At 32.3% G+C, this 21722-nt stretch overlaps 1 protein-coding gene across 1 annotated transcript; it reads right to left on the bottom strand.

Moving 5' to 3' along the window:
* Positions 1-3041: 3041 nt before the first annotated feature.
* On the bottom strand, positions 3042-21679 carry LOC129220464 (evolutionarily conserved signaling intermediate in Toll pathway, mitochondrial-like). The gene is made up of 5 exons (XM_054854885.1): positions 21528-21679; positions 19659-20195; positions 18330-18553; positions 5506-5713; positions 3042-3399 (listed from the first exon to the last, which is right to left on the bottom strand). The coding sequence occupies exons 2-5, from the start codon at positions 20185-20187 to the stop codon at positions 3107-3109; spliced, it is 1254 nt and encodes a 417-aa protein (XP_054710860.1). The 5' UTR covers positions 20188-20195; positions 21528-21679; the 3' UTR covers positions 3042-3106.
* Positions 21680-21722: the final 43 nt, after the last annotated feature.

The raw sequence follows: 21722 nt of genomic DNA, 5'->3' as shown, positions 1-21722 counted from the left end.
CAGAAAAATTGCTTCTCCAGTTGGCCACTTCGCTAATTATTCCTATTCAGTCAATTTTTACTGATTAATAGCACGAAAATTTTTCTGATTAAAATTTATGTTGGCAAGATCAGCGTTTCTCAGTTTCTTTGATAAATGGTTAATTTTTTAATGTCCACTTGTTCATGCTGAATGTTCAGATTCTCTTTAATAATATAGTTTGAATGTAACATTTTGGGAAAGAATAATTTGAAAGAAAAATGAAAATTCTTTCAATTCATATTTATTCAATTCAAAAATAAATACAAAATTTCTCTACATAATTTTAAACATTACACTCAAATGAAATTCTCAAGTTTAAATTTTAATGAGAGGAGTAGTACTTGCTTTTATTATTGCACCTGTATTTAACATTATCACAGCCACACCAAATACTCGTTACTCAAGTGGCAATTGTTTCAATGAGAAGTGGGAGAATTAGGGAGAGACATCTTGACTTTAAAATATTTATTCAACAAACGAGGAAGGGCACATGAAATAGAACACACAAACAGCATTTCATAGGTATATTAGGGTATATAGGTATTATATTATTAGGGTATAGGTTCATAGGTATTAGGTATATAGGTATATATTTTATAAAAGACACTCACCACCTATCCTCTTCTTTGGATCTGCTTCGAGTGAGGACAGTGATGAATATATTTTCATTATTCCTTGATCTGTTAAAGAAGCATTTATATACAAATGTGACAACCAGCAACAGGCTCTTGTCCAGCTAGGCTGATCCTAGTCAATTTAATAGTCCCCAATGAAGATCAATGGCCTTCTTAAAGCTATCCACCCCCTTGCTCGTTTGCTCATTACCACCTCTTCCGGTAAGCTGTTCCAAGTGCCCACAACCCTACTAAAGTAGTAGTTTTTCCTTATTTCCAGGTTAGCCTGAGACTTATACTTCAGGAGTTTGGGACATTCACTTCTTGTTCGGATATGTTAGTTTAGAATGGCACACAAAGACAGTACTTTTCACACAAAAAGTACTTTTCTCCAATTACAAACGTAGAAGATGAAAGGTCAGTTGTACAATTGCATATAATACAAACATTACTTAACCGATTACAAGAAGTCTGACTTTTGACTCTGTTCAAAATGTGAAAACTGTGATCGCCTATGCAGCTGATAACAAAGATTATTTAACTATTTGATTATGAGGTTCAAGTAAAAACTCACTAATACGTTTTTTAATTGAAAAAGCACAATCACTATGAACTTATCTTATGGTTCCTGATTAACTGAGTCAGATGTTTGAGAAATTGCAGGGTTAGTTTTATTTCATGAATTTTTAAAGTTAATGATTTTCTGTATACTTGATTCAATTATGACAAAGTCATGACAATATTTGACTTAAGTCTTAAAAGTTGAAACTCTCATGTCAGGTTTTATATGAAATCTTACGATATTAATTTTTCGTTAGCAAAAAGTTGAGTACGCTGTTTTGCACATGTAAGTATTTGCAAATGGTAAAAGATCCAATACAGCTTTGAGTGAAAATTGACAATGTTAATTTTTAAACTGCACCAGAACTGTAATAATGGCATGAATTTAAATTCATGTTGTAAAGATGAATCAGATGTCATTTCAATAAAAGTTTCATATTTTTTTACTGATGAAATCAAAGGTTGTGCATCAATAATGAATGAGAATTCCTCTGCAGTTCATTCCAAAAATACAGATTAAAAGCTTTTATATTTTTCTAATGATAAATGACTAATTTAAACATCATAAAAAGAAATAACTCAAGTTTTGCAGAACCCTTGAGTGGTCCGCTTGAAACTCTGGAGTTCCACAAAACACAATTTAAGAAACGCTGGCACAGAGCAAGAAATGAATGTATTTAATACAACTACCAACAGCTTTGAAATTCAGCTGATGTGCCCTATTTGATTAAAAATTTGAAAATTATCTTGCTGGAGGGTGTGAACAACACATTTGTTATTTTATCATCATAAACAAAACTGTATACTGCCAGAGGTGTGGACAGAATTTTTAGGGCCCCCTTCATATCCCTATGTCTCTACACATATTTCACCACTCATTTTAAAAATCTCAGGCACGGGCCAACAGGTGTCCCTTCTCTCACCCCCCCTCCATATACTGCCTATTTTTCTCTCAAATAAGAAGAAATAGGCAGTATAGTTTAGCATTTGATTAGTACAAATAGGTTTTACCATAAAGTCCTTTTTTTTTCTCTCAATTTCATAATATCTTATTGCCTAAACATTAGAAAAAACCTGATTTTAAAGATATTAAGATTAACTGCAATTTTTCGGTGTTTGCAATCAAGAAATCATATACTATTTTATTAGTTACTTTTTAGCACAAACCAAGCTCATAGAAATAGTTCTTAAAATTAAAAACATTTTCTATATTTTGCTCCAGATTTCATACACATACATGTAATAGTGAAAGTTCAAAATATGATTAATGTCAATATTAGCCTGTGAATATAAACATTCATATGCAAAAGACATTAAGTAAAATTATAAAAACAATTCCTTTGCAAAAGAAAAGTAGTTTAATTAAAGCACAAATTTGTAAAAAAAATTCTATGCAGATGAAACACATAGATATAATCCTTTATTATTATTTTTTTTCTTCAAAATTAATGCTTCAATAAATAACATTAACCCCCCCCCCCCCCCTTTTTTTTTTTCTTCTGCACAAAAGTAAACATTTTTACTTTTACACTTATTTCTGTTAGTCAACAGACACTTTTGTTAAAGATCACTAATTCTCACTGTCATCAGACAATGGACGAAAAAACACTTTAGAAACAAAATAATAACAAATTCAAAAAGCACAAATTGCAGATTACTGCAGACACCTGTTTTGGCATTACAAAGAAGGCATCTTTCAATGCAAAAGAAATGAGCTTATGGATTAAAAGACTGCCGACATTTCATATTTTACTTTTCAGCACAAAGACATATTTATTTAGTTGTTCATATCACCGCAACTACAATTTGAATGAGACAGAAACACAAAAAAGAAAAAGGTTTATAAGTTATTTTATTTACTAAATTACAGATTGCAATCATAAGTCAATGGAAATAAATAAATTTCACTATCAAGACTGTGAAGTTGTTTCTTCAACCTCCGCAGCAGATGTCTCACCGATATTAATAGCCACCAAAGAAGATGGTGAGGATTTTAGTTTGAACAAAATAGGAATGGTATCTAACTTGGGATTGGATTCCTGAAGAAAACGTACCCAAGACAGGAGGGAGTCTTTGCTCGAAGTACCAGTGCAACACATGCCCATGATGATGCCGTCCTCTTGTTCGTGAACGGAAGAGGGTCCCAGAACAAGTGCCTCAGGTTTAGGCTCCCCAAACATGTAGAGAGAAAGGTTGGAAACATCTACAAAGGATAGAGAAGAAAAATGGATTGTAAAAATGTATGCAAAATTATAGATGTTATAGAAAGCGGGAGACTTAAGGTTATGAAGGTTTTTACCATTTTGAGATTTTGTTACTTTAACTTTTCTAGCAATATATATATATATATATATATATATATATATATATATATATATATATATATATATATATATATATTGTTTTACAGACATACAAATACCAAAGAACTTCCTACAGAAATAAATAAATACCTTTGTGCAGAGAAAGAAGTAAAAGAACATAACCAACATTTTTAAGGACAAAATCAGATTACGGCAGATACATGTTTTGAGGTTTCAAGGAACTCCTTTTTCAATGCAAAATAGTGAGCTTTTGGGTGTAAAGATGCCCGGTAAAGGCAACGAGAATGAACAGCAGACAGCTCAAATAGCAAATAAGAAAACAAACAAGACAAAATGGAACTCAGAGCCGAAATTTATTGCATGATTCCCTTTGAGAAAAGTTGGTGTTTTTTCTTGCAGGAAATAATCATGCAATAAATTTCGGCTCTGAGTTCCATTTTGTCTTGGTTGCTTTGCTATTTGCTATTTGAGCTGCCTGCTGTTCATTCTTGTTGCTTTTACCGGACATCTTTACACCCAAAAGCTCACTATTTTGCATTGAAAGAGGAATTCCTTCGAACCCCAAAACATTTATCTGCAGTAATCTGTAATCTTGTAATAAAAAATGTTAGTAATTTCCTTTTACCTTCTTACGGCATTTAAAAACTGCAGTTTTGCTCTTTTTCAAGATCATCAGACCTAAATAGCCATAACAGAGCAGGAGTCGTCAAACCTCTCATATAGGCTGAGATTACCTTCACACTAGTAGCTCATTTATTTATCACAACAGTGAAAAGTACGTCTGTTGAGATACTGCCTGTTAATCTATTGAGAAACTGCTTCAATATCAATGGTCAAAAATTGCTTTAAACTTATGAACTCAATATTCTCAAGAATGAATGCCACTAATTCAATTTGAAGTATGTGGAAAAAAAAAGAAGTTTTTACTATACTTTCCCTTGTCTTCACAAAATCTATCATGAAACAAAAAGAAGAACATATAAAACAAAGAAAAAGTAATAAACAATTCACTAACGAAAATTTTCCATACAACTGAGGATCATATCACACTTCTGAATTTGTACAAATAAAGTATGGCATTCAAATTCTTTCTGCAAGGAATAGTTCATTTAACCAAGCAATATTCATATGTTTATGCCATTAATTATGATATAGTGTGTGAAGATAAATAATTATTTGGGTGACACTATTTCAAATGAATAAATAAATAAAAATCAGTAACAAGAAAAAAACATATTATTGATTTTGAATGACATTACACCAGAGGACACAGCTTAAATTACAGAGAGAAGAGGTGAGGAGTAGCAGAATTATGTTCAAAAGTTTTGGAAGACTTCTCTTCCAAACTGTTGAACTTACCACCATGGGCGCCGCCCATATGCAAAATTGTAAGCAGGGGGGGGCTCAGATATTTTAACCATGGTTTAGCATGATATTTTCCCCATGAAAACAAATTTCAGGACAGATTACACTCATTAAAATTGGACATTTTTAATCACTTATTCATTAATGGCTGGAGAAGAAATATTTTTACATTTTTGCAAAGAAAAAAGTATTAAAAACAAGGTAGTTCTAATTTCTAAGGGAGGCTCGAGCTCCCCGATGCTTCCTTATATGGGCGCCCTTGCTTACCACCTTCTATTACTGTAAAAGCATTTATTTTCACGAAGCTTTAATTTTTAGGATATTTGCGAGGGCGTTGCAATTGTGAAAGTTTAAACCTCGTGAAATGTTATTTCTGTCAACTCTTGGTTCAGTTCTTAAAAGAACTGAAATTTTCAGCTAGCAAAATCAATGGTATTTTCATTTTTGCTAAAATAAGTGCTTTTACAGTATGCAATCTTCTTTACAGGAAATAGGCTTCACAACTTAAATTTTTGTGAAAAGGATGCATTTGTAACTGCTAGTTCGTTGATAGGTTTGTTACAAAATCTAAAAACAAGCCATGAACAGATCTTTGACCAAAAAGGCAAAAACTCTCTTACCATCATCGTCCTGCTCAAAGTCTGGATAGATCTTGGAATCTGCCCGCAGCACAAAGTAAGTCATGGAAAGTTTCCGCAACCAGACCAAAAATGGCCCCTCAATATATAAAGCTTTTTCTTCTGAATGTTCTTCAATAAGCTTTTGCTGCACTGGGCTCTGCGCACTCATGATCCATGTTTTGTCAATAGACTCTTCTAGTTTATTAGCCTAAAAAATAAAGTAATATCGTTACACTAAGTCATTTAAAAAAAGAAAGAAAAAAATCATTGAATCAATAATTAAAATTAAACAAATAGATAGTTCATTTATGTTTTGCTCTCATTAGCAACTTTGAAAGCCAACGTGTTATGCAAGATTAAAGAAATATAGTGAATTCCTGTTACAACGAGAATGAGATCTCTGACCTGTGACAATGAAATTAATTAATTTCTTTTACAGATTAGAATCAGTTAATTTGCATTTTTTTCTCTGTAAAATAAGAAGAGCAAGGGAGCAGAAAATTATTTTGAGATAAGAAAATAAAAAGTTTCTCTTCTCTATGGAAATGTGGAAGCTTGATTAACAAAATCATGAGGTTTTCCTTCAAAATTGAGAGTTTTGTTAAATGTGGGAGCCCATGATTAAACCTTAAAACATACAACATCTTTAAAAGGGAAAATTAAGGACTTTTTAAGGACTCTCAAAATTTTTAAAAGACTCATCAGAAATAATTAATAACTTTAGGTACCAGAGTTTCCACTACGGTCACATTTTTCGCACAATGTGACCGTACCATCTTAATTACGAAAATAAAACAAAGGATTTTTGCTTTTTTGCTAAAAAAAAAATTAGTCAAAAGAACAAACGGAACTGCATGATCCGAGAGAGGAAGTGAGCATGACAATAGTCAACTTAATCTGTTTAAAATCTTAGCAAAGATGTTTAAATTACTATTAGGTTCAACAATTCCTAGTATCAATGGGCATTATGTCCTTCCAATAAACATATTATTGAGAGGAGGGGACTTACAGTTAAAAAACTAACCATGTGCTTTCTTAATGGTAAATATAATCCAAGATTTTTTTACATTGAAAAAAGAAAAAAAAAAACAGCTACTGTATTTATTTCTTTAAAGATATTACAAAGGAAATCAGAATTTAATTTTCAACTGGAGATGAAGCACACTAAGGCCTTTAGAAAGATATAAGAATGTGTAACACATTTCAGCATTTTGCTAAAACTTTTTCCTCAATTTTAGTTTATACTAAAGTACAGCTGAACTCAGCTTAAACCCTGTTAGGTACAGCATTTCAAAGTTTTCCAAAGGGAGGGGGGGGGTGACTAAGTACTTGATACGTATTATACAGGGTGTTCCGTTTTAACCTGCAAGACCTCTATTTTCGCAACCGTTAATCCTGAATGCATACTTCCAATTGCAAAAATGGTCAAAATCAGATGCAGAGTTAAAATATTGAAAGTTTGAAGCAAAAAAAGAAAAAAAAGGTTAAAAATGCAAAATTTAACTTTTTATATACAACCAAAACTCAAGGAGATATTCAAGTTCAAAGTTTTAAGGGACCATATAGAAGATGAGATTTGAACTTATTGCCCTTTCAGAAGAATGACAGGTTGTCGAAGTTAAAAAAAAAGTATATTTTTCATTGTTATTCAAAAAAAAAAAATGCAAATGTTATGCCGTGATACGCAAAAACGCACAACAAAACCTCAATCAATTTTATACCACTCTATGCACACATATAATTTTAAACCCTTATTAACTGTTACATTTTCCCCCAAAAGGTCTTACTGAAGGCAAGTGTAAAGCGGTGTAAGTCATAAAACGCTGTGTGTCATTATCTTGGTGAATATTGTTCATACTAATGTCAAACTTTTTGTATTGTAATTATTTTTCAATGGAGATTTTTCCCTGAATGTTAGAGGACATGGGATCCGTATAAAAAATTTGTTCTTTTTTTTTTCTTTTTTTGACTCATTTTTATTTCTGCTTCAAACTTTCAATAGCTTAACTCTGCATCTGATTTTGAACATTTTTGCAATTGGAAGTATGCATCTAGGACTAACGGTTGCAAAAATAGAAGTCTTGCAGGTTAAAATGGAACACACTGTATATACACAAACACAAATTCACATTGTTCCTAAAATGCAGGGAGAGGCGCAATTGACTGCAATGGCCCATAACCAGTAAAGTATTTTAAATTTTCATACATCACAGTGGGGTCATTCCATGTCAGTTCAACCACACCCCAACACCCACCATCTCAGATTCCAATGAAACTTTGTATACTTCTACTTTTCATAGTCCTAAGTAACCTCATAAAGTATTTCTTCTCTATTAAAAATAGTTTTTATTTTTTGGCCCTTCAAAGTTTTGCGATTTTGCGTTAGTTGTCATTTACAGTTCTCTGAGAATGAACAGCAGCTGGTTGCAAAAAAAATTATTTCTCAATAACTAAAGATAAAAAAATTTGGAAAATTTTTATATTAAATATTAAGATTTCAAGTATTTCAGAAAAAAATATGTCAAAAATCTAAATTTATATTCAGCAATTAAAAAAAATTAACAATCTGAAAAATTTTAAATTTTTTCAATAAAAAAATAATAGTCAAAATTTTAAAATTTTGGCATGAGGGTCTAAATTAAAATAATTTATATATATTTTTTAATGATCATTAACATGTGTGCTAAAATATAAAATGAAAATCTTTAGGGGACTTTGAGGGATTCTGCCCCCCTGCCCCTTATTTTAATTAATGAAAAAAAGTTGATCACAATATTACAAGCTAAGTTAATAATTGCATTAAAGAAAATTTAAATATTGAAATACATTGGTGTTTGAATTTAAATGTAAACATTTAAATACTCAAGATTTTTTTGAATTTTAAATATTAAATTAATTAATAATAAACAATAAAAATAAGATATCGCAAAATTCGAAATTTTCCTACAACAATTTATGCATACTAAAAATTGTTGTTAAACTTAGGGCAACATAGAAATTAAAACCTTTTATCTAATTCTAATTTATAATTAAGCAGTTTATACAAATTATTAAAAATCCTATAAATACCAGCTCAGAGTTTTTAACTTGATTCATTAATCTAATGCAATATCAAACGAAACTTGGTTTAACATAGCAATTTATTGGGTATGAGTTTAAAATGGTTACCATTACCCAAAATGTTTATAACTGGACAAAAAAAAATTTCCATGCAAATAATAATTTGTTTTCCAATTGTCTCATTAAAAAATATAAAAATCCATTGAATACGAGAGGTGCATAAATACTAATTTATTTCTTCATTTGCTTTGAGGAAAGGAGGAAAGGTAATTTACTTTATTTAGTCATATTATTACTAAACAATCAGGCCATTAATTTTTAAGGGGTGTTAAATGTAATTTCCAGTCTTTTCAGTAATCCATATGCAGATATTGTTGTCTGCAACTTTTGAATTTCATGATATATTATTTTCAGAATATCTTTATTTTATATAATAATTGTAATAATTTTTAACTATTTCAAATAAAAAATAGCTTGAATATTAAATTTATATGTTTGAGTTCAATATTTAACACACTTTATATTTAATTTTTTTAAATAATTGCTGGGAACTCTTGTTTCAAAGACACGGAAAAACTTTTCTCTATGATGCTTTCGTTGTTTCTAGGGAGGAGGGGACAAAATCCCTAAAAGACCCATAACTTTTTTCATAGGAAAAGTTAAAGCACATACTCATGATCATTTTTTCTTTAAATCATGATTTTTTAAACTGACCCTGATGTTAAAAATTTAGAATTTCAACAATGGTTTTTTTTTGACCAAAAAAAAAAAATGTTTAACTTTCTGATTTTTAAAAAATTCTTTGTATAAACTAAGATTATTATAATATTTTTTATAAAAATATTCAAAGTCTTAACATTTTTTATGAAAATTTTCAAGAAGGTAGTATCATTAGTTGCTGAGAAACATTCCCCCCCCCCCCCCCCATTAACAACAGATCAGTTAGTGTCTTTGAAAATGACAAAAAAATGCAAAATCGAAAAATTTCAAAAGTCTATAAAATTAAAATACATTGAGATTGAAACAAAAGAAATTAAGGGGTTGCTTTTAACCACAAAATAAGGAAGTATACCAAGTTTCATCAAAATCTAGATGGTAGGTGTTAAATTCCCATTTTTTTGGTTGATTTGACAAATTTTAAACTATTTCAAATAAAACAGAAGCTTAAGTATATTTTTTTAATATTTGAGTTTCATATTCAACACATTATGTTTGAATTTTTTTCATAATTGTTGACAATTCTGTTTTTAAGAATATGGAAGAGATTGTATGATGTTTTATGCTTTTTTTCCAGAATGGGGGGAGGGGGGGGCAGAATCCCTTAAAGTCCCCTAATGTTTTTCATTGGATAAGTTAGAGTACATATTCATGATCATTTTTTAAAAAAATCATGATTTTTAAAGCTGACCCTTTTGTTGAAATTCAGTTTTTTGCCGACACCTTTTTTTTGAAAAAAAAATTCAAAAATTTCAATTTTCTAATTTTATAAAAAAAATTTGTGCAAACTAAGATTATTGAAATATTTTTTATCAACATGTTCAAAGTCTTTCTATTTTGTGTAAAAATTTTCAAAAAGATTATAGCATTAGCTACCAAGAAATAATTTTTTTCGTAAACAACAACATCTCAGTTTGAGTGTCTCGAAAATGACAAAAAATGTAAAATCGCCAAATATTTCAAAAGGCTGTAAAATCAAAACGCATTGATACTGAAAGAAAAAAAATTAGGGGATTGCTTGTAACCATAAAGGGATGAAGTATACCAAGTTTGATCAAATTCCGAGATGGTGGGTGTTAAAATCCCATTTTTGTGGTTGATTTGATGTGGAACGACCCAGTGATGAGAGTGGTCAGAGAGCAAAAAGACCGAAATCAGGAAAAAAAAAGAATTTTTAAAATCATGCAGAAAAGGGATGAGATCAAAATAGCCCCTGGAGTCCGTGACTCCAGGGATTATTCCAAAATTCAACAAAAAATGGCTAATTTACAATTTGTCAATTTCAAAGGTAATATGAAATTTTTTCCCCGTTAATTATGTTTTAAATAATTGTGTAGCAATTAATACAACACATAGCAGATATTGTTCTTAAAGAATAAATTTTAATTTTCAAATTTCAGTTACGAAAAAATATCAGAAAAATGGGGATCATCATCATCATCATAGTTGGCTCGACAGCCCAGGGTGGGCCAAGGCCTTCCTTTGGAGAATCTTCCAAGACGTCCTACTTTTTGCCTGGGATTTCCAATTTTTAACTTTGAGAATATCGAAGTCAGATTCAAGAGAATCCAACCATCTCATTTTTGGTCGTCCCCTTCCTCGAATTGTCACAGGTTTTGCAGCAAAAACTTTTTTTACTGGGTTTTCTTCGTTCATTCGAGAGACATGGGCTGCCCAGTTCATTCTCCTAATTTTTATGCTTTTTATTATGTCAGGGTCTCTAAACAATCTGTAAATTTCAAAATTGAATCGTCGTCTCCAGACACCGTTCTCATTGATGCCTCCAAAAATGCTTCTTAAAACCTTTCTCTCAAAAATTAATATCTTGTGCTCTCCGGTTTTAGTCAAAGGCCATGTTTCAGAAGCATAACTTAGAACTGGCCTAATAAGAGTCTTATAAACCAAGATCTTTGTTTTTCTTGAAATCAAAGACGATCTGAAGATGGGGCGTAGTTCAAAAACGGCCTTGTTTGCCAACGTTATTCGGTTCTGTATTTCTGAGATTGTGTCATTTTTGTTGTTAACACAGGACCCAAGTTACGTAAAACTGCTAACGATTTCAAATGAATGAGTACCAATTTCTAAACATGTGTTCCTGTCATTTAGCGAAAAATGGGGATAACTGTTGAAAATTATTTGTATATTAAAGCATTATTTCAGTTTTTTTAACTTACATTATTGGAGTGGAGGCAAATCGAAGGAAAGAACTAAAATCTTTCTTCTTCAAAATATTTAAACTATGGTTTCGTTCTTATTGCTTTTCATTTGTTACTGTTACTAACATCCCATCTTGTACAAATTTGCTGCATTACACCATTTTTGCAAGTTTGTTTATTTTTATAAGTATTTAAATTTTGAAAGAGAGGCAGCAACTTCTAACCCCTGAGTTCTCAAATAAAGGGTTGAGGGAACCAAAGTTCAATTTTGGCTGCATCACTCAATTATATCAATTTTTCATATTTTTGAGAGAATTTTTTTTTTTTTAATTAAATACATTTGAATTTAAGGTAATGAAAATGAGAACGTAAATTTTAGAAAAGTGTGAGTTAGAACAGAAGTGAAAAATTTAAGTTTTTCATATGTGGTAAAACATACTTTTCACAGAGAAAATTGAAAATATATTAAAATATAAACAACTGATTATCCTTTTTCCTTGCATTGGAACTCAAAATTTGGCTTAAAAACGTTCATAATACTATTTTCAGTAAGTTACCGCCTTATAGACAGGGCTTAGGCAGAAATATGTGAAATACACCGGACTGATCTGGCGGTGTATTTCGTAATACTATTTCAGGATCAAAAGAACTTGAAGTTGTTTCATTTAATCATTAAATTCCTAAATATTTTAAAGGTTGTAAATCCTGAACAATCAGAGAATCATCAAATACAAATACAAAAGTGACAACCAGCAACAGGTTCTGGGCCCAGCTAGACTGGTCCTAGTCAATTTACAATCCCCAGTAAAGATCAATGGCCCTCTTAAAACTATCTACTCCCTTGCTCATTACCACCTCTTCCGGTAAGCTGTTCCAAGGTTCCACTATCCTGCTAAAATAATAATTTTTCCTAATATCCATGTTAGCCTGAGATTTAAATAGCTTAAAACAATGACCCCTTGTCCTGTTTTCAGTGCTAAACTTTAGCCCCGTAACATCTTTCGTTTTAATAAATTTAAACAGCTGAATCATGTCCCCTTGGTCTCTTCTTTGCTCAAGACTGTACATTTTTAGCCTTCTAAGCCTGGAATCATAATCTAAGTGGGAAAGTCCACTTATTAGCCTTGTAGCCCGCCTTTGAACCCTTTCCAATACATTAATGTCTTTCTTAAGATAAGGAGACCAAAACTGAACAGCATACTCCAAATGGGATCTTACCAAACTTCTATATAAGGGCAGAAGAACTTCTTTAGATTTATTTGAAATAGATCTATTGATAAACCCAAGCATCTTATTGGCTTTGTTGCTAGCAATGCTGCACTGTTGGCTAAACTTTAAATCCTGACTTATTAGGACCCCCCAGATCAGTAACTTTGTCTGCCTGACTAATGACTGAACCTTGCAAATAATAACTTGTACACTTATTTCCATGCCCTAAATGTAGCACTTGACATTTCCCAACATTAACAGCCATACCCCATTTATCAGCCCACTCCGTAATATGATCTAGATCCTCTTGCAGCTGATTTGCTTGTTCTTCATTTTCTACAGTCCCCTTAACTTTGACATCATCAGCAAAACAATTCATGTTCCCAGAAATATTTTTGTGAATATCGTTCATAAAGACAATGAACAAAACAGGCCCTAACACTGATCCTTGAGGAACCCCGCTTAAGACCTCACTCCAATTAGAATAATTTCCCCTTACAACTACTCTTTGTTTCCTTCCGGTCAGCCAATTTTTTACCCAAATGAAAGTTTTCCCTCCTATTCTTATATCAGCTAATTTGCTAAGTAGAGCAACATGCGGTACCTTATCGAAAGCTTTTTGAAAATCAATGTAAACAACATCTACAGGCTTCTTATTGTCCAAAGCCATGGTAACTTTGTCATAGAAATGTAATAAATTAGTTGCACAAGATTTACCTTTCCTGAAACCGTACTGAAAACTAGTCAATAGATTATTAGTCTCCAGAAAATTTACTATCTTAATTTTCATCCATGTTTCAAAAATTTTGCAAACCACCGAAGTAAGACTCACAGTCTATAATTTCCCGCACTCCCTTTAGACCCTTTCTTGAAGAGCAGTGTAATGTTAGCCAGCTTCCAGTCCTCTGGCACTGTCCCCGAATTATAAGAAGCATTGAAAATGTTTGCGATTACATCTGCTAATTCCTCTGCACATTCAACTAAAATTTTCGGATAAATATTATCTGGCCCCGGAGCCTTAGTCTCTTTAATTTTTTTCAAATGAAGTAAAACGTCATCCCTGGAAAATACAAAGTCCTCAAGCTGTACTATAGCTTGTGTCTTGTTGGTGTCAACTGTTGAGATACAGTTATCGTTAAAAACACTCGAAAAAAAGTTATTAAGAACATTAGCAATATCACTATCGTCCTGAATTAAAATTCCGTGCTCATCAACCAGTGGCCCAATATGACTATTTCGAACTTTCCCCGAATTAGCGTATGCAAAAAACCTCTTGGGATTCCTGTTTATGTTATCTGCCAGTCTTTGCTCCAACTCTCTTTTCTGAATCTGTACCAAATACTTAAATATAAGCCTTGCCTTACAATATTGGAGCCTATATGCACTGTGACCAGTTTCTCTGAACCTATGAAAAGCAGCTTGCTTGTAATTTATATTGTCTTTAGTTTCCCTGGAGAACCACATTGGCCAAATTTTAGTGTTGACATCCTTTCTCCTAAAGGAAACATGATCCCCAACTGTATTCGCTAGATTTTCCTTAAACTCTACCCACTGAAGATTCACATTGCTATTGTCCAATCCAGAAGAAAAAACTGCTTTCAAACTCTGCCTAAGTGCCACAAAGTCAGTATTTCTGAAATTGGGCACAAACCTAAAATTCTCTACTTTGTGCATATCAAATTTAATCCCAAACCTAATACTGTTGTGGTCACTATCTCCAATGTGCTTCCCTACACGTAACCCCTGAACAGAACCTTCCATGTTGTAGATAACTAGACCCAAAATCGCATCCTGTCGAGTACCCTGAGTTACAATTTGATCTAAGAAACAGTCACCAATTACTTTCAAAAATTCCTCTTCTCTGCTATTATTATGGTAAAAATTATTCCAATCAATTCCTGGAAAATTAAAATCTCCCATTATGATAACTGACCCCTTGCTAGAAATGTCACTAATAATACTAAACATCTGTTCGTCTTGACCCTGGCTTAAGTAGGGTGGCCTATAAATGTGTCCTAAACGTAGTTTTTTGCCCTGATTACTCATCAACTCTAGCCAAATCATACCAATCTCATTAAGTTTATCATTAATTACCAATTTATTGCAAATTAAAGTGTCTCTGACATAAAATAAAACCCCACCTCCTCTTTTACCTACTCTATCTTGTCTAAACAAATTATACCCAGCAATAGATAATAAATCATCATCACTTTCAGTAGCCCATATTTCGGTAACTCCAATAATATCCAACTTCTCTTCAATACTAATGCTTTTCAATTCTTCCATTTTGTTCCTAATACTACAAGCATTTGTATAAAAAACCTTAAGTAAGCCCATCTTACTTTTATTTAATGCTGCACGATTGTTTGAATCCCAAGTGTTAAAATCTTTTCTCTTATTAGCCACCCTATTTCCGTTTCTACTAAAATCCCGATAGTTAGTACCCTTTCGAATTCTGCTCCTTAAACCATGCCCCCCATTCCAACTTAGTTTTTTGATTCTGAAGCCTCTAAAACCAAACCACTAACCATTTTGACCCCTGCAGAGCTCAGATGCAGACCATCCCTAGCAATCCAATCGCGTTTACATTTACTCCACACATCAATAAACCTGATACTACGCTTAATGCAAATTTCCTTGAGTACCAGGTTCATACACCTAGCCCGTTGGTTTAACCAACTCGTATGCACTCCATACCTGGGAACAAACCAACCACTTGGACATTTACCGAACAGTAGGTTGCTTTGTCCAACAGGGAATCCCATTCCTTTGTAAACTCATCGTTGTTACTATGGCCTACATCGTTAGTTCCCACCCACAAAGTAACTACATCCTCTTTATTAAATACCCCCTTCTTTTCAGCAACCCTATTTACATCTCTCACCCAAGCCCCTGACAAACAACATCTAGCCACCTTACGTCTAACTCTGCCTATTGCATTTCCCACCTCACGCACCATTGAATCTCCCAAAATTATACCCTTTGTTTCCCAGTCAGTCGCCTCAGCAATGATTTTTCCCCTTTACCTCTGGAATTTTCCCACTATCTAACACACAGTTAATGTCCACCTCCTTTTTACTAACTTCCTTCTTTACCTCTGGAATATTCCCACTATCTAACACACAGCTAATGCCCACCTCCTTTTTGCTAACTTCCCCCTTTCCCTCTGGAGTGTTTACCCCATCTACACGCCTACAGCCTAATGCTAACTCACCCTCCAAAGTAAGCATCCTAACTCTGATTTCTGAAAGTTCAACACACTTAGTGCAAATGAAATCCTTCTCAAACTCATCCTTCCCCTTAAACAAGCAGAACATCTAACATAGGTCACAAGAAATCACTTGTTCCCTTTACCACTTTTAACCTTCTTCATTATGCATATAACTCCCATTCTAGCTCAAAATGGTACACTTAAAAAGTCAATACAAAAATACAAAATTGAAGAAATAATGCTAATTTTTAGAATTAGAAAGCATTGGAAGTAAAAGGTACAAATATTACTAAATCCTAAGACAAGCAGTAAATTAAAATAAACAAGTTACACCCTAAACAGAACAATCAGACTTAACAACAAGAAATCAGCACAATTTAGGCTTAGCTGCAAAGAATAGAAAAACACTTTAAGAAAGCAAGTAAATCAAAAATAAGATTTAAAAGCACAAAAATACTTAATTATATGATAAAATACAATAAAAATACTGAAACTAAAGCAGTAAAATAAACAATTACAGTAAAAAATCACTTATCTCAGGAGCAGCAAAAACACTCCCCAGCAGCTCTAGCGCCCTCTATCGGCAAACATAAATATTTGGAATGCTTTCTTAAATATATAAAGAAAAGAAACCATGCCAAGTTTCAACACAATCCGAGACTGGGAGTTAGACACATTTTTTTGATTGACTTTAGTGTTTTTTTCTAAAATAAATTTGAGAGATAAAAATATTATTGAAATAATACATAAGATAAGCAGATATAAAGTAGCATTATTTCTAGGTATATCTATTTTCTGTACTTCTGGGCCATGGTCCATCTTAAGACTTTTTTTAGCATATATTTCAGGTGACGTATCTCAGGCTTTTCCAGAGCACAAACGAATCCGAAAGAGAAGTCTGCAAAAAGCTCTAAATAAATCCTAATGCATTATTTTGTGAATTCTCACATGAACTTCACGTTGATGCTCCTCCAAATAAATCTGTGCTTTAAGAAAGCCCCAGACCATGACACACACACACAGGCAAAACATCAACTACCATCATCCAGGATGAACGTGTTGCCTACGAGCCTTGAAAATAGTTAGAATATTGACTCTGATTGGGAAAGCCTCAATTCCCAACTTTCTTTATTATAACCCAATCTCACAAAAATAAAAAAGCATATTTCCAAAAACTAGTGAGATGTTTCAAGGCCTTTATATGCATCTGAATGTATGAACACACATCCATATATTTATATATAAAGCATGCATACTTTTCAACTTTTGTTGACGCTTTTCACAGCAAAGTGGTCAAAAAACAATAAATTACAAAATTTATTAAAAACAGTAATTAGACAAACTACAGGGGTGGGGGGGGGGGGGTCATGTCCGCAATAGACAATATTATTTCAGAGATTTTTTGAACCCAAAAGCATACCTTTGTTTGCAACGAGGGGAGGGGGCATTCTTCGGCAAACTACCATCTAATCTGGTAGTTTATATCCGTCCCTGCACAAACCATTTGTAAAATATCAATTGTTTTACATAAAAATATGCAAAAAAATTGATAGTTGTTTCTGGCTAATAGGACCACATTGGGACAGAACCAATTTGGTCCTTATAACCGGTTGGTCCGATTAAGCGAACAGGACCTGTGTAGCTTGACCGAATATGCTATACACAAAACATTTAAATGCCCTTATGAAGATTGTGAGTCCCATATTCATGGTGATCATACAAAGAATAAAAAATGCTGTCTACAAAATTTTGTCATTCAAAAAATAATAATTAAAATAAAGCAAATAATCTTTTTACACTCATTCAACAACGTGTTCAGACCGTTTTAATTATTCCTCTCAGTCAGTATTGATTCAATTCAAGAACTAAAAGCAACTAAAAGTGTGGCAGTGTGGAGGCAAGGCACTCAGTATGCAGTCCTCGACATAAATACAGTTGAAGTCAGTTGTGACTCTTGAATAGAATAGAAGTGTGACAGTGAATAAGTAAGTGCTAAAAAAATACTAATCGGTCATTAAAAATTCTAATGAAAAGTAAATTATGCATTTTACAACAAAAAAGATTTTTTTTTTTTTAATATTTACATATATTTGAACCTGTTAACAGAACTGAAGAAAGAAATCTCACTAAAATTTTGATCTCTGCTGGAACAGGCAATGGGAGTTTTGTAGATATTTTTTTTCCTGTAAATAGTGCTAGGTTTAATTGAAATTTACAAGGAACCATTATTAACTTTTATTGTACTAACCATTTAGTTCATTGACCCACTTGAAACTTCATCTGGCAAGTTTTAATTTTTTTCAATTTCGTTCTCCTGTTCCTTGGTTCGATGAAATGAATTTTTGGCCCCAAAAAGCAAATAATATTAGGCTTGTGTAAGGGGATTTGTTTTAATTCTTTAAGATTTGGTTCGAGTAAGCAGCTGGTCCGATTAACCGGTAGTCCAAGTAAGCGGATTCCACTGTACTTACATCATACTCCACAATAGTTGTGCGTTTATCAACAGACATTTTCTTCAAGGCCAACCTGGCTAATTCCCGGACATCGGAAGGCATGGGGTCTGGCATCTGGTAGGGATTGATATTTTTTAGCTTTGGCATCCAATACAGCATTCTAGCATACTTCTTGTACACATGAGAACTCCTTCCAAATGAAGCACGGATGATTTCACCCATCTCTTTATCAGGACAAATTCCTAAACAGAAGAGAAAGTCAGAAAATATTTTAAGCATGTATCTGATTTATAAGATGAGGTACAAATGGAATTTGAAGGAATTTTTTTCTAATAAAATCCAAACAATATCGTCAATTAGGAATAAAATTTAAACAATAAATGCTGAATGCTTTTTTTTAAAGAACTCCCATCGAGAACAAAACACTGATACCAAGATGAAAATAATATCTGGTATTCTATGTCATAGGCGAAGGTGCTCTGCCATAGGCAGGTAAGCAGCAGTATCTGTAGAAATAAGTTTTCAAAACATTTGAAGAAACACGTTTTGGATTCAATATTAGTAACCGAGGTGGTCAATTGGACAGGGTTCACTGTATATGTTAAAACTAAGGGTTTTGAAGGTGGTTCACCCCACTCCCCACCCCTAGCAGCACAATCAGACCACAACAAGTGTAAATTATAATTCATGCTCGTCCTCAGGGGTAGTCTGAACTAAAACTTTGGGAGAAGGGAAATTTTTCATTTGAAAGATAAAATGGCCAATTTTACGAAATGTTAAAGTAGAAGGATTCTATCATTATGAACTTTTTTTTGAAAGTTGCAAATTTGAAATTTGCCATCTTCAAATTTGCTAAATTGTCAGACAAAATTTGCTGAATAAGGAAATTTTTGGGAGGTCACAGTGACCACCCGTCTGAGTGCCCCTGCTAGTCCCACTGTCGAGTAACGTAAGTTAGCAACATACATTGTCATTGATCCTAGGAGACTGCCACAACACTTAACATTTTAATTCTATCACCAGAATATATTTTTAATTGAAAAAAACGGTATTTTTAAACTAACTCATAGGATGTCAAGAAATAAAAACCTCGTCAAAACATAGATCATTTTAAAATACACTCTGAATCGATGCATGTGTAGCTGATCTCTATAACCAGTACCCAAATTGAATTCTTTCTCTACATAATATATAAAATAAACAAATACCACTTAATAAATACATAAAGTGGAACAAACATTTTTTGAGAAACTGGTAAGAAGAGGTTTTGCATCATTTTTGGTTTTCCTAATATGATTTTTTGATGCAGTGTAGAATTATTTTAATAAAATAAGGATTCAATCTTACCACTATATTCCATCAAGTCCATTGTATAAAGAGCACACTCCTGATGTCGTGGAAAGTGGAAAAACTCGGCTTGGATCAAATTCTTGGGAATCATCTTCCCTTTTGGAAAAACATCCATGAGTTTTTTATAAATTTCTAAATCTGCTTCAAAACCAGAGTCTTGTATGTACTTCAATGCAGCATAAATAAATTCTATATGTCCTCTTTTAATTTTATCTTTTTCATTGTACGCATTGATGACCTTCAGAAAAGTGGCCTTGTCTTTAATTTGAAGTTCTCTAAAATATTGCTCCCTAGGAGCTAGTTCTTTTTTAGTAGGCTGCAATTCTTTTTTAGGTACCTTTAGTCCATTTGTGGGACAATTGAAGTTTCGAATCTGCTCATGGTAGGCAGATGCTCCTCTTAGAAACTCGGCAGATTTATTTGCTCTGTAAAAATGACATCTGTATTTGCAAAATGACTGCTGTTTGAGCACCACTTTGCAGAAGGTTCCAAAACTTTGAAAGAAAAAATTTTTCTTGAGCAACATCACGAGTCCTAAAAAAGAAAAATGTATGATTAATAAAATACATTTTTAATATAAGGGGTGGTGGGGCATGTTGGTTCACTTTTTTACTTATCAGTTTTTATCTCATCAAAAAAATGTAATGATCAGTTCAGTTTTCTACAATAAGTTTCACTAAACACTTCTCAATCCCACAGATTTTTTTGAATTGATAAACTTTTTTTACATTAGTTTTATAAATGGAACCTTGTAAAGTAGAACAATGTGTCCCACAGGTGGGGTTTGTTGGTCCGCCTGATGGGGCACGTCGGACCACATAAGTCAAACAACATTTGTTATAATTTAAGTGATAAATACTATTAAACTTTGTAACTACCTTATTCTCTGTTGTGTGTAGAGTGAAAAATATTAAGTTTAAAGATCAATATAACATATTAAATTGATTTTTTGATAAATCATCTTTATTTAAAAACAGCAATAAGCATTCACCATTAGTACACAATTATTTTTCAAAAATCAAAAGAAAGATCATAGAATATTGTTATAATTGTTGAGATTTAAGAGCAAAAAAATTTTTTGAAATTATGTGGGGTAGGTTGGTTGGGTCCAACGTGCTCCACAAAGAGTGGACCAATCTACCCCACCTTCTTGGTCTGAAAAAGTGATGTCATATTTTTTTTCTTTTTGACAAAAAATGAAAAAATTGACAATTATATTAAAATAAAGGAACTTACTTAAAGAAAGGAGTTCAATTTTTTTTCCCGCAATCTTGATGAAAACCATTAAAAAAAAATGAAGTTAGTTTTCTGAAAATTACTCAGGACTACTGAAATAACACTTTCTGGAATAAAATTTGTTCAATATAACTGTACCATGTTAATTCATCATAGGATTTGTAGGACCACAGGTGCTATTTGTTGGTCATAAAATAAAATAAAAAATATTAATAGCATTAAAATAAATAATCAATACCCCGGTTCAACGTACCCCACCTCCCCCTAAACTTTAAAATTAGATTTTTTTTTTTTTTTTTTTTTCAACTATTACATTATTACTTTTCTTTTATAAGCATTTTCCCGAGAAAAAAGTTCTTTCACGCAAAAACATCATTCATTCATTTTTTTTTTTTTTTGATAAGTTAAGAATAATTACAAAAGTACCTGATACACATAATGTTTTTACATAAAATACTCATTTTCATTTTAATAATATTATTATTTTTACATGTGTTCTTGAAACTATTCAATAAACTTTGAAATTATCTAAAATTCTTGTTCAAGTCATGAGAAGTATTGGAAATTTTCAGGAGAATTTAGAAAAGTTTTAACACTGAAAATCAGCAAGTAAATTTTAAAAACTTTTACCTTGAGTTATTGAAATAGAAAATGATTAATGTTTAGACAGAGGAACATTATCTTTGCTTTTAAAAAGAAAAGTTTCTTTCTTTTATTAACTTATTGAGGCAAATAAGGTAATTTTTGCAACACAAGTCGGCTACGACAAGTCACATTGATTTGTTTTGAAAAATTCAGTGACTTTTTGCGGTTCCCAGTTACAAG

This window comes from Uloborus diversus, chromosome 4, assembly GCF_026930045.1.
Source record: "Uloborus diversus isolate 005 chromosome 4, Udiv.v.3.1, whole genome shotgun sequence".
Classification (NCBI taxonomy): domain Eukaryota; kingdom Metazoa; phylum Arthropoda; class Arachnida; order Araneae; family Uloboridae; genus Uloborus; species Uloborus diversus.
Note: the sequence above shows the minus strand (reverse complement) of the source record. Positions and strands in the feature narration are given on the sequence as shown.

Bases quoted from the DNA above. Each gene is read 5' to 3' on its own strand.
- LOC129220464 (XM_054854885.1), bottom strand. From the start codon at position 20,187: ATGTTGCTCAAGAAAAATTTTTTCTTTCAAAGTTTTGGAACCTTCTGC. The intron at 18,554-19,658 runs GTAAGATTGAAT...TCTTCTGTTTAG, and splicing joins GGACTTGATGGAATATAGTG to GAATTTGTCCTGATAAAGAG. The intron at 5,714-18,329 runs GTAAGTACAGTG...TTTATTTTTTAG, and splicing joins CAACTATTGTGGAGTATGAT to GCTAATAAACTAGAAGAGTC.